At 44.9% G+C, this 16627-nt stretch overlaps 1 protein-coding gene across 2 annotated transcripts in view; it reads left to right on the top strand.

Annotated features, from left to right (window-relative positions):
• The window catches only part of SETD7 (SET domain containing 7, histone lysine methyltransferase), a 75872-nt gene extending 61433 nt beyond the window's left edge, over nt 1-14439 (top strand). For both annotated transcript variants that reach the window (XM_033939516.1, XM_033939525.1), the window contains 4 exons: nt 333-414; nt 2159-2276; nt 7803-7960; nt 13916-14439. In XM_033939516.1, the coding sequence (XP_033795407.1) occupies nt 333-414; nt 2159-2276; nt 7803-7960; nt 13916-14096 (539 nt within the window). In that variant the 3' untranslated portion in view covers nt 14097-14439. The remainder of the gene's footprint in view (nt 1-332; nt 415-2158; nt 2277-7802; nt 7961-13915) is intronic.
• The last annotated feature ends 2188 nt before the right edge of the window (nt 14440-16627 follow it).

Raw genomic sequence — 16627 nt, 5'->3', positions numbered from 1 at the left:
CGTAGTCTCTCGAGACTACAATGGGAACGCCCTACCGCCATTTCCTCATGGCGATCTGCACGGGGCAGGAGTGTAAGAAGATCGCTCCTGCCCCGAAAGCCCTCTAGACCACCAGGTAAGGCCGGGAAGGCGGCAGGGAGGTAAAATATATGGTTTTTTTTATTTTCCCCCTCCCCAGAAAAAAATCGCGATTATGTGAAATCGCGAGTGCAGAAACCGCGAATGGGGAGGGGGAAGTGTACATCACCACTTTTGCATTACCCTTAGTAAATGAGAGAGAAATAGGAGTATGGTCCACTTTCTAATTCGCTGTATGTTGGGTTTTCTTCTAGGCTCTATTTACAGCTTTGATAAATCGACTTCATCTTGTATTTCTACAAATTCATTTCTTCCTGATCCGTATGAGATGGAGAGGTGGGTGGATTTCCTTTCCTCTGAGGCTTTTTCTGGCTTTTGCCTGCACAATTTGTAGCTTGCCAGATCCTGGATATTAGAATATATAGGGTTACCAGACGTCCGGATTTCCCCGGACTTTTCAAAACCCGGCACTTTGTTTACAGTAATTTACCTGAATAAATTACTGTAAACCATTCTGAGCTCCCCTGGGAGAACAGTATAGAAAATTGAATAAATAAATAGTGTGAAAAGCTTCAGCCTCTGATAACCAGAGCTGGTATTGTGACATCATAATGCCTCATTCCACCAATGCCTAAGAGACAGCCTCATCAGTGATGTCACAATGGCTTCACTGTCCATTGGCTCATTTCTGCTACATTTTTATTTCTAGAGTGGCGCAGTGGTTAAAGCTACAGCCTCAGCACCCTGAGGTTGGGGGTTCAAACCCACGCTGCTCCTTGTGACCCTGGGCAAGTCACTTAATCCCCCCATTGCCCCAGGTACATTAGATAGATTGTGAGCCCACTAGCACAGACAGGGGAAAATGCTCAAGTACCTGAATAAATTAATGTAAACCGTTCTGAGCCTCCCTGGTAGAACGGTATAGAAAATTGAATAAATAAATAGGTGCTAAGTGTGATTCTGTAATGTGCATGTAACTTTTACAGAATCGTGCTTAGCGCCAAATTTTTAGGTAACATCTATAAAATTTGGTCCCCTGTTAATAGTTATCCTCCTACAGCAGATCAGTTTCTCTGCTGAGGACTGTATTGTATAAACTGGCTGCTAGGGCTACGCATAAGTTCCTTTCAAAGACACTCGATCCATATCCAGAGCCTCTTCATGATATCGCAGAGGATCCCCTTTAATGATAAGAGGGTTTTTGAAACCTTATTAGATAAATTGATTAGCAGTAGGATTAGTTTACTCATGGAAATGTTTTATGTTCAAATGGTGGCATAGCGAGGATGAAAGTTGCCAGGGGCGGTAGTGCAGCTCCCCCGTCCTCTTGTCTGCCCCCCCTCCTGCTGCGTGCGTGCCGCTTCCACCCCCCACCCCTCCTCCCTGGTACCTGTGTAACATTCCTGGCACGAGCAGCAACTCCCAACCTGCGCCCGCTCTTCCTCTGATGTTACACTTCCCCTTCTGTATTCGCGGTCCGCAGTTATTTGCGGTTTTTCAATCGAAGCCCCCCCCCCCAAATTTAAATCACAGAAAATCGCTGCTCCCAGAACTGCACAGAGAAAATCGATCCTCCCAGCTGCACTTCCTTCACTGGAACAGGTCAGGTTTTTCATGGTTTTGTGTCTTTCTTTTTTTTTGGGGGGGGGGAGTTAACAGAAAAACCGCGAATAACATGCGAAAAGTTATTCACGTTTTTTTCTCTTTTCGCTGCCTTGCCGTTCCTCTATCACCGCAAATGCGGAGGGGGAAGTGTAATTCCTAGGTGTGGGTCCAGGAAGTGATGTCAGAGAAAAAGCCGACGGTGGCGTGACAACAGGTTGGGAGTTTGCTGCTTGCACCAGGCATGTGACAGAGGTAAGGGGGGAAGGGAAGTGGTGTGTACGTGGGGAGGACGGGCGCCTGAGGATCGCCCCCTCCCCCACTTACTATGCCACCATGTTCAAGATGGTCACAGAACAGTATTGAGCAGATGAGCATCTTCATTATGGTCTGGAAGGTGGCAGAGATTGCATGTCCGCCACAGAAGAGAGACTCATTCTTCCTCCTTTTCCTGTCTTTTTTTTTTTTTTTTTTTCAGGGTCTATGTTGCTGAATCTCTTATTTCCAGTGCTGGGGAAGGATTGTACGCTAAAGTAGCAGCTGGTCCTAATGCGGTGATGTCATTTTACAATGGTGTCCGCATTACGCATCAGGAGGTGAGTGCAACCAGAAAGTCAGTAAAAGCCCCACCCTGTCTCTGACCTCCTCCGTCCAGAAAGTATCGACTTGGAAGGTCTGGCTTACCCTGACAAAAACAGATCTTTGGAAAGATTCGCACTCCGAGATATGGTGCCTGTGATATTTCAGTGGGCGATTATCATTTAAGGCAGAGCTTCCCAAACATGGGTCGGGACCAACGTTCTCTCTCATTTTTTGTTGGCCCATGTAAAAAAAAAATACCCCCCAAACATTTTGAGCTTGATTCTATAAGCACTGCCTAGATTAAGGGCAACCAGCTGAGTTCTGCGCTGAACTCAAAATGACTTAAATGAGCTTAATTGGCATGGTAATTTACCATGCCATAAAAATATTTTAAAAAAGTTTTTTAAAAATTAAGAGTTGAGCGCCGAATTCCACCGTGCTTACCAATGCCTAAGAAAAGGCGCCTAATGACACCTACCTGAAAAGTAGGCATGAAGAATAGGCAAGGTATGACTTAGGCATCCCTAGGCATCTGTGCTAGGTGCCGGTAAATTAGGCCAGCGGTTGATTGTTCAACCGCGCCAACTGGCGCTGTCAAGAGGGAAACCTGCAATCAGTTGGCTGGACACGTTGAAAACAACCATGGGGTTGACGCTGGAGGACCTTACCGGACTAGAACAAAACCCATTTACATTACATTACATTAATGGCTTATATTCCGCCTGTACCTTGCAGTTCTAAGCAGATTACATCAAAAAGATAACTGGACATTTCCAGGAAGAGAAATACAATTAAAGACGTTGGACCTAGTACATCAAAAAGATAGCTGGACTTTTCCAGGAAGAGAAATACAATTAAAGACGTTGGACCTAGTACATCAAAAAGATAGCTGGACTTTTCCAGGAAGAGAAATACAATTAAAGACGTTGGACCTAGTACATCAAAAAGATAGCTGGACTTTTCCAGGAAGAGGAATACAATTAAAGGCGTAAGGTCTAAAACAATTTTGAAGTAAAGATGCTAAGAGGGGTCGAAAGGGGAAAAGGAAGGGATTAGGACATTTGGGTGAATTTCTTGAATAGTAGGGTCTTGATTTCTTTGCGGAAAGCCTTGAGGTCAGTTGATGCTGTCAGTAGGTTGGTGATAGTGGGGTCCAATTTAGCTGCATGAGTTGCTAGTAAGTTGTCATACATCTTTTTGCGTTTAGTTCCTTTAAAAGGGGGGTAGGAGAAAGGGGATTGGGTTCTCCTCTGTCTGGTTGAGAGGTTCCTGTTTAGACGGTTGTTTAGGTGGGTGGGTGCCGTTCCGTTTAATGTTTCGAATAACATGCAGTATAATTTGAATTGGATGCGGGCTTGTATTGGAAGCCAGTGTGAATCTAGGAAGGCGTTGGTGATGTGGTCAAATTTTCCAAGGGAATAGATCATTCTGAGGGCAGTGTTCTGCACGGTCTGTAGTTGTTTATTGAGTAGGTGGGACAAGAAAGGTAGAGGATATTACAATAATCCATTTCTTTTTAGATCTGTAAATTCATCAGGTCGCTAGGGCTCGAACATGAGTCGATGGCATTGAACAACAGCAAGCCGGCATAGGAGGAGGAAGTGACCTGCTGTGCAGTGGTTCACTTCCTCCTCTACTGCCCGTGTCTGCACTCGATTCTGCACAGCATGTTCGGAACTGTATGGGGCACATAATCGAAAGAGAAAAATGTCCAAAAACCGGCCTAAGTCGGCACTTGGACAAACATTTCTCAAAACGATAATAAAAACGGGTTTTGGACTTATTTCTAAACAACCTAGGCTTTCATAATGCTGCTGAACAACCAAAGCTAAACGGGGCGTTTCGGAAGGCGTGTTGAGGGCGGGAGTTGGGCGGGACATGGGCCGGCTTAGACTTAGTCGTACAGCATTTATAGCCGAAAGTTTTACAACAGAGTCTAGACAGAACTTGGACGTTGTGACTTAGACCATGTAAAACATAGTCTAAGTCACAAAAACCCACCTAAAGTTACCAGATAAGCACTGCAAATACATAAAACAGACCCCCACACACTACCCCAGTGATCACCAACCCCCCCACACCCCCATAATTTTATTCACAACTTTAAATTTCAGCCTCCAAACCATCATCACCTGGCCGCCTAGGAAAGCCTAGTTGTCTAGCCCAGAGGCAGCTTAAGTCGTCTTGTGGGTGGGTTAGGGACCCATAGAGAGGAGGACCCATGCCCATAAGCCCCTGTAATCACTGCATTGATACTTAAATATGTGCACCCCCCTATATATCCCCCAACCCTTTTTTACTGGCATATAAGTGGGTCCTGCAGCCATAAGGGCTTTGGGGTTGTAGATAAGTGGGTCTAGGGGATTCTGGAGGTGGTTTGGGGGGCTCATCATTACCTATAAGGGAGCTGTAGGGAGGAGAAGCCATGGCACCCTTTTTGTGAAGTTCACAGCAGTGCCCTGTAAGGTACCCCACTATTTAGGTGGCATGTCTGGGTGTGCAGTCCATCACTTTGCAGACCCCTCCCACGTCCAACAGGGCTTGTTCTAGGCGTTTTGGACTTGGACAGAAAGTTGGCCAAAAATGTGGTATAAAGATGGACGATTTAGTGGCTTGGACAATCAGATCGGCAGGACGTATAATCAGACGATTTTCGAAACGAAAAAAAAGTTGGATGTATCTTTCGAAAATGTGTTTTAAGCTGTTTTTTTACTTTGGACGACCTGTGAGATGGATGTAAACGGACTTAGATGTCCCTTTCGATTATGCCCCTCCACACGTCCTAAGGGGGGGGGGATGAGGAATTCTGCGCCCTCAAAATTCTGCCAGGAGTGATAGCAAAGAAAGCAGGAAGGCAAAATTATACTATCCTGGAGTACTGTGTCCAGCATTGGTCGCCGTACATGAAGAAGGACACGGTACTACTCGAAAGGGTCCAGAGAAGAGCGACTAAGATGGTTAAGGGGTTGGAGGAGCTGCCGTACAGCGACAGATTAGAGAAACTGGGCCTCTTCTCCACTGAAAAGAGGAGACTGAGAGGGGACATGATCGAAACATTCAAGATAATGAAGAGAATAGACTTAGTAGATAAGAACAGGTTGTTCACCCTCTCCAAGGTAGGGAGAACGAGAGGGCACTCTCTAAAGTTGAAAGGGGATAGATTCCGTACAAACGTAAGGAAGTTCTTCTTCACCCAGAGAGTGGTGGAAAACTGGAACACTCTTCTGGAGTCTGTTATAGGGGAAAACACCCTTCAGGGATTCAAGACAAAGTAGATAAAGACAGGTTGTTCACCCTCTCCAAGGTAGGGAGAACGAGAGGGCACTCTCTAAAGTTGAAAGGGGATAGATTCCGTACAAACATAAGGAAGTTCTTCTTCACCCAGAGAGTGGTGGAAAACTGGAACGCTCTTCCGGAGGCTGTCATAGGAGAAAACACCCTCCAGGGATTCAAGACAAAGTTAGACAAGTTCCTGCTGAACAAGGACATACGCTGGTAGGGCTAGTCTCAGTTAGGGCACTGGTGTTTGACCAAAAGGGCCGCTGCGTGAGCGGACTGCTGAGCACGATGGACCACTGGTCTGACCCAGCAGCGGCATCTCTTATGTTCTAAGTATTAAATCTTGCAGGTGATCATACTCTGGGATGTATTCTTAGCAGTGTGGCTAGGATAATGGTGTGGACTGAACTATTCACATAGTCTTTTATGCCATCTTTTATTATATTACTATTTAAAGATAAAAAGCCCATATCTAAAAAAAAAAAAAAAAGCAACACAGAACATAAGGGAGTGTGTGGTGCATAGGTTAGAGCTACAGCCTTGGCACCCTGAGGTTATGGGTTTGAATCCTGCACTGCTCCTTGTGACCCTTGGCAAGTCACTTAATCCCCGTTGCCCCAGGTACATTAGATAGAATGGGAGCCCGCCGGGACAGTTAGGGAAAAATGCTTGAGTATCTGAATAATTTGTAATCCGCATAGAATTGTAGGATATGCGGAATATAAATTATTTTTCTAAAAATAAAAGGTATTGTCCAGCAGGCTATGTGCATTTTGCTGTGTTTGTTTAAGTTCACAGCATCACTGTGCTATGTTGTAAAGCAGTGGTCTCCAACTCAAACCCTTTGCAGGGCCACATTTTGGATTTGGAGGTATTTGGAGGGCCTCAGAAAAAATAGTTAATGTCTTATTAAAGAAACTAGTTTTTTAGCCCATTACATTAACGGGTGCTAGAATAGATGTGTAGACTTAAGCATTTATTTCTCTCTTTCTGTATGTGGGTCTTTCTTTCTTTCTCCCTGCCCCCCTTTCTTTCTGTCTCTCCCCCCTGTCCAGCAGTACCCCTTCCCTGCTCCCCCTGTCCATCAGTAGTCCTTCTCCCTTCTTTTTACCTACCAATATTCCCATTTCCCCTTTTACCTTTCCTATTTCCACCCCATCCAGAGTACCTGTTGCATTGTTGGTGTTCCAGTGTCTCCTCTTCCTTAGGTCTGGGCCGACTATTGTGGGCCAGGATTGCTAGGGGTGCCCTGTGGGACAGGCAGGGGCAAGGGTCAGCAGAGTTGGGGGGAGTGTGTGGGGCCTCTGCCGGGTTGCGGGGAGTTGGTGTCTGCTCCCATTCCCTCTTCCACAGCCGCCACCATCAACATGTCTGGCCAGGCGAAACGCAGCGTTTTCTTTTTTGTGCAGCGGGCAGGCGTCGCATCGTGCGGCGGTGACGTCCAGGCCTTGCACTGCCACGTCTTTCTTGGGCCGCGACGGAGAGGGCAGGGGGTGCTAGCCGCCACTCTGCACCGCGTTTCGCCTCAAGCCGCCGCGGCCTCCTCCCGGCAACCGTCGCTGCGCACTGCCTTGCCGCGGCTTTGGCCGGTAGGGCCGTATTGTGAGGTGGAGAGCAGGGAAGGGCGCGCATGCTCCCTTGTCTTGCCACATCCCGACAGAAAAGGGATCAGGGAACACGCGAGGCAAGTGCGCATGCGCGGCTAGCATTTTATTATTTAAGATGACAATTTTGCATGAGGTAAAAGTCTTTCTAGTTTATAAATCTTTCCTTTTGGCTAAGTCTTAATAATAACATTGTCATTTATAGCTAAAGAGACATATGATCAAGAAACTTTCATTTTACTTTTATGATTATGGAAAACATACCGAGGGCCTCAAAATAATACCTGGCGGGCCGCATGTGGCCCCTGGACTGTGAGTTTGAGACCACTGTTGTAAAGCATTCCTCTGGAAATTAGAGACATGGGAGAGAACATAAGAATTGCCGCTGCTGGGTCAGACCAGTGGGTCAGACCAGCGGACCAGCAGTCCGCTCCTGCGGGGGCCCTTAGGTCAAAGACCAGTTCCCTAACTGAGACTAGCCTTACCTGCGTACGTTCTGGTTCAGCAGGAACTTGTCTAACTTTGTCTTGAATCCCTGGAGGGTGTTTTCCCCTAGAAGGTGTGCTCCCCTATATTTTGTGGGTTTTAGTGAAACTGAGACTTATAAGGAAAGCCACTGCTGCTGTACTTTCTGCTGACTCTCGTTTCCTGTCTCAGGTGGATAGTCGTGACTGGGCTCTGAATGGAAACACCATCTCTCTTGATGAAGAAACAGTGCTAGACGTGCCTGAGCCATATGGCCACACAGCCAAATACTGTGCCTCTCTGGGACACAAGGCCAACCACTCCTTCACCCCTAACTGCATCTATGACCCGTAAGTACAAGGCTGTGTAGGTGGGTTCACTTGGAAACAACCGAGCCCTTAGGAAAAAAAGCTTCTTTGACTGGGTGACGAGGAAGCTGGATGTTGGTGAGTCCCTGGACATCGTCTACCTGGATTTCAGCAAAGCATTTGATAGCATGCCACACCGCAGGTTGCTGAGCAAGATGAGTTCTTTAGGTTTGGGCAACAATTTAACCAAATGGGTTGGGAACTGGCTTGGGGGTAGGCTTCAGAGGGTGGTGGTGAATGGCACCCCCTCCAAAATGTCGGAGGTGATAAGTGGAGTGCCACAAGGCTCCGTCCTGGGCCTGATCTTGTTCAACATCTATATAAGAGACTTGACGGAAGGGCTCCGAGGTAGAATAACATTATTCGCCGATGATGCCAAACTGAGCAATGTGGTGAGCAAAAGCACAACAGACAAAAAAGCAATGGCAGACGATATGGTGCATGACTTACTTCTGCTGGAGCACTGGTCTAGGTCCTGGCAACTCAGCTTCAATGCCAAAAAATGCAAAGTCATGCACCTGGGAAGCCAAAATCCATGCAAGATTTACACCCTAAATGGCGAGATTCTGACAAGAACTGAAGCAGAAAGAGACTTAGGGGTGATTGTCAGGGAAGACATGAAGTCTGCAAACCAAGTGGAGCAAGCTTCATCCAAAGAAAGGCAAATCATAGGTTGCATACGCAGGAGTTTCGTCAGCCGTAAACCTGAAGTCATTATGCCACTGTATAGATCCATGGTGAGACCGCACCTGGAGTACTGTGTGCAATTCTGGAGGCCGCATTACCGCAAGGATGTGCTGAGACTGGAATCGGTCCAGAGAATGGCCATCAGGATGGTCTCGGGACTCAAGGAGCTCCCGTACGAGGAGTGGTTAGGGAAATTGCAGCTCTACTCACTCGAGGAACGTCGAGAGAGGGGAGATATGATCGAGATATTCAAGTATCTCACGGGCCGCATCGAGGTGGAAGAAGACATCTTCTTCTTCAAGGGTCCCGCGGCAACAAGGGGGCATTCGTGGAAAATCAGGGGCGGGAAACTGCACAGTGACACTAGGAAGTTCTTCTTCACTGAAAGGGTGGTTGATCGCTGGAATAGTCTTCCACTTCAGGTTATTGAGGCCAGCAGTGTGCCAGATTTTAAGGCCAGATGGGATAGACATGTGGGATCTATCCGCAAAGATAGATAGGGAGGGTCACTGGAGTGGGCAGACTTGATGGGCCGTGGCCCTTATCTGCCGTCTATTTCTATGTTTCTATGGTACACGGGCTTGATGTGCCACTGGGGCTTGTGTACATATGAGAAGCTGAAAGCTATGCCATGGGTAGTTTCACTACCAGCAGGGCCTCCCAAGGCAGACAGGTTTCAGCAGAGATGTCAGACTAACAATGTACCACCCATCTGGGCAGCAGCAGATGGGCAGTGTTGGAGGCGGAGGATCGCGTCTAATGTGACAACGGCAACAGCATCAAGTTTATACTGTGCAGAAGAAAGGCCCGGCAATCTACTTCTGTATTCTGCCAAGAAAACTAGATGATGATGAGACATAAAAAATTGACGTATAGTGCTGGAAGATGGTCCCCTAGGTCAGAAGGTACTCACCATACTACTAGGGAAGAGCTGACCATTTCCCAGAGTATGCCCAGTGTTTATGAAGCTGACGGATCAAAGCCACCAGGACATCCTGATGCTGATGTTGCTGGACAGAAAAGGGAGATCAGAAGCTGTAAAGATATCCTCAACATAGGAACATGGAACTTACGAAGCATGAATCATGCATGATCAATAGAAATTGTTAATGATCAAATGGAAAAAAACAAAATCGATTTAATAGGGATCAGCGAGCTGAAATGGACAGGGCCATTTTCAATCAGACGAGCATTAGATCTGCTACTCTGGTCATGAAACACACAGGAAAAATGGCGTGGAATTCATCCTCAATGATAACATTGTACTTTAGTACCATCTTTGAAAGCTTATCAGTGATAGTTATGTCAGTCCGTCTGCAGGGAAAGCCAATCAATGTCACCTTGATCCAAGTATATACCCCAACGAAAGGCGCAGAAGATGAGGATTTAGAATTGTTCTATGAACAACTTTAAAATGTAATAGATCAAATGGCAAAACAAGATCTACTGATCATTATGAGGGATTTCAGTGCAAAAGTAGGAAGTACATCTGAAAATGCAGTGGTTGGAAAGCATGGCATAGGAGAAAGAAATGAAGCTGATGATAACTTAGTACAGTTTTGCAAAACAAACCAACTGTCAATCATGAATACACATTTCCAACACCACAAATTTCATCAGTACACATGGACCTCTCCAAATGGGCATGTATCAAAATGAAATTGACTACATCTGTGTAAGACAAAGACAGAAATCTGCAGTCTTGACTGCAAGGACTAAACCAGGAGCTGATTGTAGAAGTGACCTTGAGCTTTTGACATGCAAGATGAAGGTTGAAGCTTTGCAAGAAAAAGATCATCAGAGACCTCCCAAAATCTGACATTGAAAACGTTCCATCAGACTATTGGATAAAACTAAACAACAGATTTGCCTTGCTTGATACAGGAGATACAGAGCCTGAAGAGTTATGGAATGACATAAAAACTGTAAGTAGTGATGAAGCTAAAAAAACACTCCAGAAGAAAAAGCCATGGATCTCAGAAGAAACCAGAAAAGTATCAGCAAAAAAAAGACAAGCAAAACTATCCAATGATAGAGAAAAAGTATCATAAATGAACCAAGTGTTTCAACGTCAAGTTTGGCAAGACAAAGAATGATATCTCAAGGATATTTGTCAGAAAATTGAATCAGAACATGTAAATGGAAAAACCTGATTAGCTCTTCAAGAGATTAAGAGATTGCGGCAGAAATTCCAACCTCAATTGGGGATGCTTAAAGATGCCAATGGAATGATATTGAATGATCCAGAAAGCATTAAAAAGAGATGGAAAGAATATACAGAACATTTATACAAACAAGGCACTGAGGTAACATTGGGGAAACTGAACTAGAAACAAGCCAAAGAAGAACCAGATATTTTAAAAGAAGTCATAGCAGCGATTAAAGCTTTATTGAAAATAAGTCAATACTGAAGGTATTTCAATTGAAATAATAAAAGGCTCAGAAGGTGCTATCATTGCCTTCACTCAACTGTGTCAACAGATTTGGATTGAAAAAACATGGCCAACCAATTGGAGAAGATCACTATTCATACCTATACCATCTCCAGAATAATTGCATTAATTCCACATGCCAGCAAAATATTGCTGAAAATAATACAACGAAAGATCCAATCATATGTTGAGCAAGAACTACCTGAAGTACAGGCTGGTTTCAGAAAAGGTTGAGTAACGAGACATTATTGCCAATGTTAGATTGATATTGGAGAAGAGCAAATAATTTTTTTTAAAACCCTATACCTTTGCTTCATCGACTACAGCAAAGCTTTAGACTGTGTGGATCACAATAAACTATGGAGAACTGTAGTGCAAATGGGACTACCCAAATACAACCTATATGAAAATCAAGAAGCTGCAGTGAGAACTGATTACAGCAATACTGATTGGTTTCCAATAAAACTTGACGTTGGGCATGGATGCATCTTGTCACCTTACCTGTTCAACCTGTATGGTGAACCCATCTTCAGAAAAGCAAATTTGGAAGAAGAGAGTGTCGGTTTCACAGTTGGTGGCCAAAATATAAACAACATGCACTATGCAGATGATACCACATCATCACCAGCAGCAAAGAAGACATGCTGTATCTACTGAGAAAAGTCAAAGCCGAACATAAACAAGACAAAGATCATAAACACGAAAAATGATAAAGATTTTGAGCCTGAAGGCGATAATTGTAAAGGATTTCAATCTCCTGGGCTCTTTTGTAAACAAAGAAGCAATTAGCAGGGAGGAAATACTCTGCAGAATAGCACGTGGTCGCTCTTCAATGATGGCTCTCGACAAAGTATTCAAAAGCAAGGCGGTAACACTCTAAACGAAGATCAGACTTGTCCATGCACATATTTTTTCAGTGGTCAATTACGGATACGAAAGCTGGACACTACGGAAACAAAAAGAAAGAAAATTGACTCATTTGAGCTTTGGTGCTGGAGAAGGATTTTAGGTGCCGTGGTCCGCCAGAAGAACCAACAAATCAATTCTGGAAGAGATCAAACCGACGAAGAAGGCGACCTGCAATCAGATGACTGGACATGTTGCAAACCATGGGGTTGATGCTGTAGGACCTTTCTGGACTAGCACAAAACCAATTTCTTTTTAGATCTACAATTCATCAAGTCGCAAGGACTCGAGCATGAGTCGATGGCACCTAACAACAACATAGAGAGGGCTCATTCAAAAGTAGTAAAGGTTCTAGACTTTAAAAAAAACTAACTTTGTTCGGATGGGGGATTACGTCGAGGAAATGTCTGGATGGGAACATCTGGAAGGAGTAGAAATGCAGTGGGTAAAACTGAAAGGAGTTAGTTTAAGGCGACAAACCTTTTTGTGAGGCAAGTCATTAAAACTAAGAGGAAAAGAAGGCCGCTTTGGTTCTCAAAAGTAGTAGCTGAGAAGATAAGGAATAAGAGATTAGCTTTCATAAACTACAAAAGATCACAGAAAGAGGAAGAGAAGCAAAAATATCTGGAAAAGTTAAGAGAGGCTGGTCAAGGAGTCAAGAAAGCAAAGATACAAATGGAAGAAAAAAATAGCTGACATGGTAAAATGGGAAGACAAGACATCTTTTTAAGATATATCAGTGATAGGAAGAAGTGCAAAAGTGACATTGTGAGACTCAAAAGTGAAGGGGAGGAATATGAGAATCTCGGAGAGAGTGGGAGCCAGAAGATCTTGAGCATGCGCAGATGCTCAAGGCCCTACAGCACCCCACATAGAAGATCAGTGGCAGGCTCTTTCTGCACCGGCACGTGTCTGTCCTGTGGTTTAGTGTGTGCCGGTGTCCGATGGAGGTAAGGGTTGGGGGTGGGCCGCAAGGGAGGAGAGAAGCCGGTTCCCGGGGTGGGGTGACAAGCTCATATACCGAGTCAACGCTCGGTTTGCCAGTTAAAGTTTGCTCGAGTGTTTTGCTCATCTGGCAAAACACTCGCAAACCACGTTACTCGCAAACCGAAGTTTGACTGTATATCTTTAAAGTATATTCATGCAGAACAAGCCATTAGTAAGATGGACTTGGAAAATCCACTGCTTATTTCTAGGATAAACAGCATAAAATCTGTTTTACTGTTTTGGGATCTTGCCAGGTGCTTGCGACTTGGGTTGGCCATTGTTGGAAACAGGATACTGGACTTGATGGCAACTCGTACGTTCTTATGTAAAATTAGACAAACAAAAAGGCAAGGGAGGTGCCTTTTCAACCAATGATCGAGTCTTTATTAAAAAACATTTAGACCCAACAAGGATCCCTGTTTCGGGGTGTAGGGAACACCTTCCTTAGGGGACACTTGGCTGATGGTGGAGTACAAAACACACACTTTCATTTTACACTGCTGAAGAGCGCTGCTGTTCTCTTACTAAGTGTGTTTTGTACTTCACCATCAGCCAAGTGTCCCCTGAGAAAGGCGTTCCCACACGCCAAAACAGGGCTCCTTGTTGGGACTTTTTATTTTTGAATAAAGACTCGTCCCAATTCTCTGAAGCAACCCGCTCTACTCTTCAATTCGTCTGGAAATGGCCAGATAACTTCTTTTGTAATCCGTCTTGAACTGCAAGGTAATGGCGGAATAGCAAACGCTAATGTAATGTAATCATTGGTTGAAAAGGCCTTGCCTTTTTGTTTGTCTGCCTACATCCCAAGGCGAGGTGTTCTTCTCTTTGACTGTCTGCTTATGTAAAATCGGCCAGCTACAGAAATGATGTGGTGTTGTGAATAAATGCCTATTCCTAAAGACCTAAAACTTGCTTTGATGTTTAGGTTTGTTCATCCACGTTTTGGGCCGATCAAATGCATCCGGACCATCAGGGCTGTGGAGCAGGACGACGAACTGACAGTGGCCTACGGGTACGATCTCAGCCCACAGGGGAAGACTGAACTTGAGGCACCTGAATGGTACCAGCTGGAACTGAAGGCCTTCCAGGCATCTCAGCAAAAGTAAAAGGGAATCAACCTACACAACCACACACAGCAGCAACAACTTTTCGGTTCAGGGAGCTGACGTGGATCTATGCACTACATTTATACTGAAAACCGGACACCCAGGGATTGTTTCATGCTGTCACATCACAACTCTTCATTTGGCGTTAAAACGCGAGTTTCTTATCTACTAACTAGGTCTGAGCGCACTGTTCTTAGCCAGTTTACAATTAGCTAGCACTCGTCGTAACAAAGCTTACAGAAAAGGCTATTTACTGGTACCTGCCAGGTGGCGTGCGCTTCCTTTCGTAAGTCCAATTGTCAGTCTTTTCAGATGCCAGATGATTAAAAATTTTAAGGACGTAGTTATACGTGTGGTTTACAGGTTGCTGTCGTCTTGGCCGAGGCATCAGCCGCTCCCACAGTGCGCATAAATGCCTTTGTGACAGGAACCATTGGGTTGCTGTATTTTGATGGTCCCCCCCCCCCTGCTGCAGTAACAATTTTTGCCTTCTAAGATTGTCACCTAACTGTTTAAAGAAAGCAGGCTTTTCACTTCTTCCAAGAAGTTCATTGGTATTTTTATCACAAGAGAATCTTTTGCTGCTGGAAAGCATTTGTGCAAGGGTGCCCCATGCGGCCTTAATCTATTTTTCAGGGTCTGTTGCATGGGCTGATAAGTGCTTTTTTGGGCCTTTGCCAGTGAAATGGGTTCACCATTATCCTGATCACACCTGCTTTGAGATGTCTTTATACCCATCCAAAGAGGACTGGGGGAAAAATGACTTTGCAGTGAGCTACTAGTTATGCAGACGTTAAATTGTAGATCAGAAGAGAAAGAATGTAAGCACGATTGAATCTTTATGTACTCTGTGTTGTATCCCTAAAGGTAATTTATCTTTCTGAAGAAAAGGTACAGTAATACGAGAAGAGATGTATAGCTGCAGTACAGGAACAGAGTATGAAATTAACAAACAAAACCAAACATTATTATATATATATATATATAAATCTGTGTTTAGAATATATATATATATTATATATATATATATAATATGTATATAACATTATTCTCTCTATATATATATCTGAGAATCTCGGAGAGAGCGAGATCAGAAGGCTTTGAGCATGCACAAATGCTCAAAGCCCAGTCCAGCACAGGCAACAGGGACGATCTCCTTTGACGCACCGCCCAGCCCAGAAGAGGGAGGATCTTCGGTGCCCAATCGGGGTAAGGGATTTCGTTTCGGTACTCGGGGGGGGGGGGGGGATGCCAGATCACAGGGGATGGCGCTCATAAATCGAGTCAAACTCGGTTTCTGAGGTGCCGATTTTGCAAATGTTTTGCTCGTCTTGCAAAACACTCGTAAACCGAGGTTTGACTGTATATATAAAAAATCTGTGTTTAGAAAAAGCTGATTTATTTGGCTTTTATTGAATTTGGGTTCACAATTCACTAAAGGGGCTCATTTCAAAGCACTTAAACACAGAAAGTACCACAGAAGGTCTTTTTATGTCTAAGTAATTTGAAAATGAGCCCCTAAATCACAACCCCCCCCCCCCCCTCATTTGAGAAACGTTATATTTGTTTCTGTTTTCCACAGCTTGGCTGTGCACAGGGAGACCTTTGTTTTGCAGTGTTTCTGAGTCATGGAACCGCTGAATAGCTGCACACATTGGGCTCCAAGCTTCTTATCTCATGTTGCAAAACAAACACAATTGGTAAGTCAGTTTAGCTCAGGAGAAATGCAGTTCTGGACCCCGGAGACTTAACTTTGTTGTATCATTTGTTTCATAACTCTGCCTTTTGCAGAAGAGAAACTCAAGAGCTGGGGTTACCATATTTGTTAAGTCAAAAAAGAGGACACATGACCACGCCCTTTGCCCTGCCTCCCACTAGTCTTGCCCCTCCCCCACCACCAAATCTCTCTCTCGCTCCAGCTCCCCATCCAGGCTACCCCCAGAGTCTGGTATGGCTCTCCTGTCCCCACGAACCCCCTGTGGCGCTACAGTTTCAAACTTAGGGCATCCAGCAGCATTGGAGACATTATCCTGCTGCTGTCGGTCCTGCCCCAGAAGCCTCTCTACAGTGTCCCACCGACACAGGAACAGGAAGCAGCTGCAGAGTGAAGGCTTCCGGGGCAGACCGATGGCAAGCAAGATCATGTCGCTAACGTTGCAGCTGCTGATTGCCTGAAGTTTGAAATTGCAGCACCGGAGTGGGGATAAGTCAACAGGGGAGGGGATGGGAGCTGAACTGGAGAGAGCAAGTCAAAAACCCGGGCAAACTCCCTCCAGTCCAGGAAACCATTCTAGACACCCAGACAGCCCTCTAAAAAGAGCAGGTAAATCCTGATGTCTGGTAACTGTATCAAGAGCACAATCAATCCAGACCGGACCGTTCAGGTCTTTATCTGCCATCATTTACTACGTTAAAATCCAGAAAGCTACAGCAAAATGGGAGCTTATGGGATTTTGAAAGGCGAGGGTGCAGCATATTATCCAAAAGGAAGGAAGGGAGACACAGAAGCTGTTTGCACAAATTATGAAGCC

Source organism: Geotrypetes seraphini, chromosome 1 (genome assembly GCF_902459505.1).
Source record: "Geotrypetes seraphini chromosome 1, aGeoSer1.1, whole genome shotgun sequence".
In the NCBI taxonomy this organism is placed as follows: domain Eukaryota; kingdom Metazoa; phylum Chordata; class Amphibia; order Gymnophiona; family Dermophiidae; genus Geotrypetes; species Geotrypetes seraphini.
This window is presented reverse-complemented; position numbering and strand designations above follow the sequence as displayed.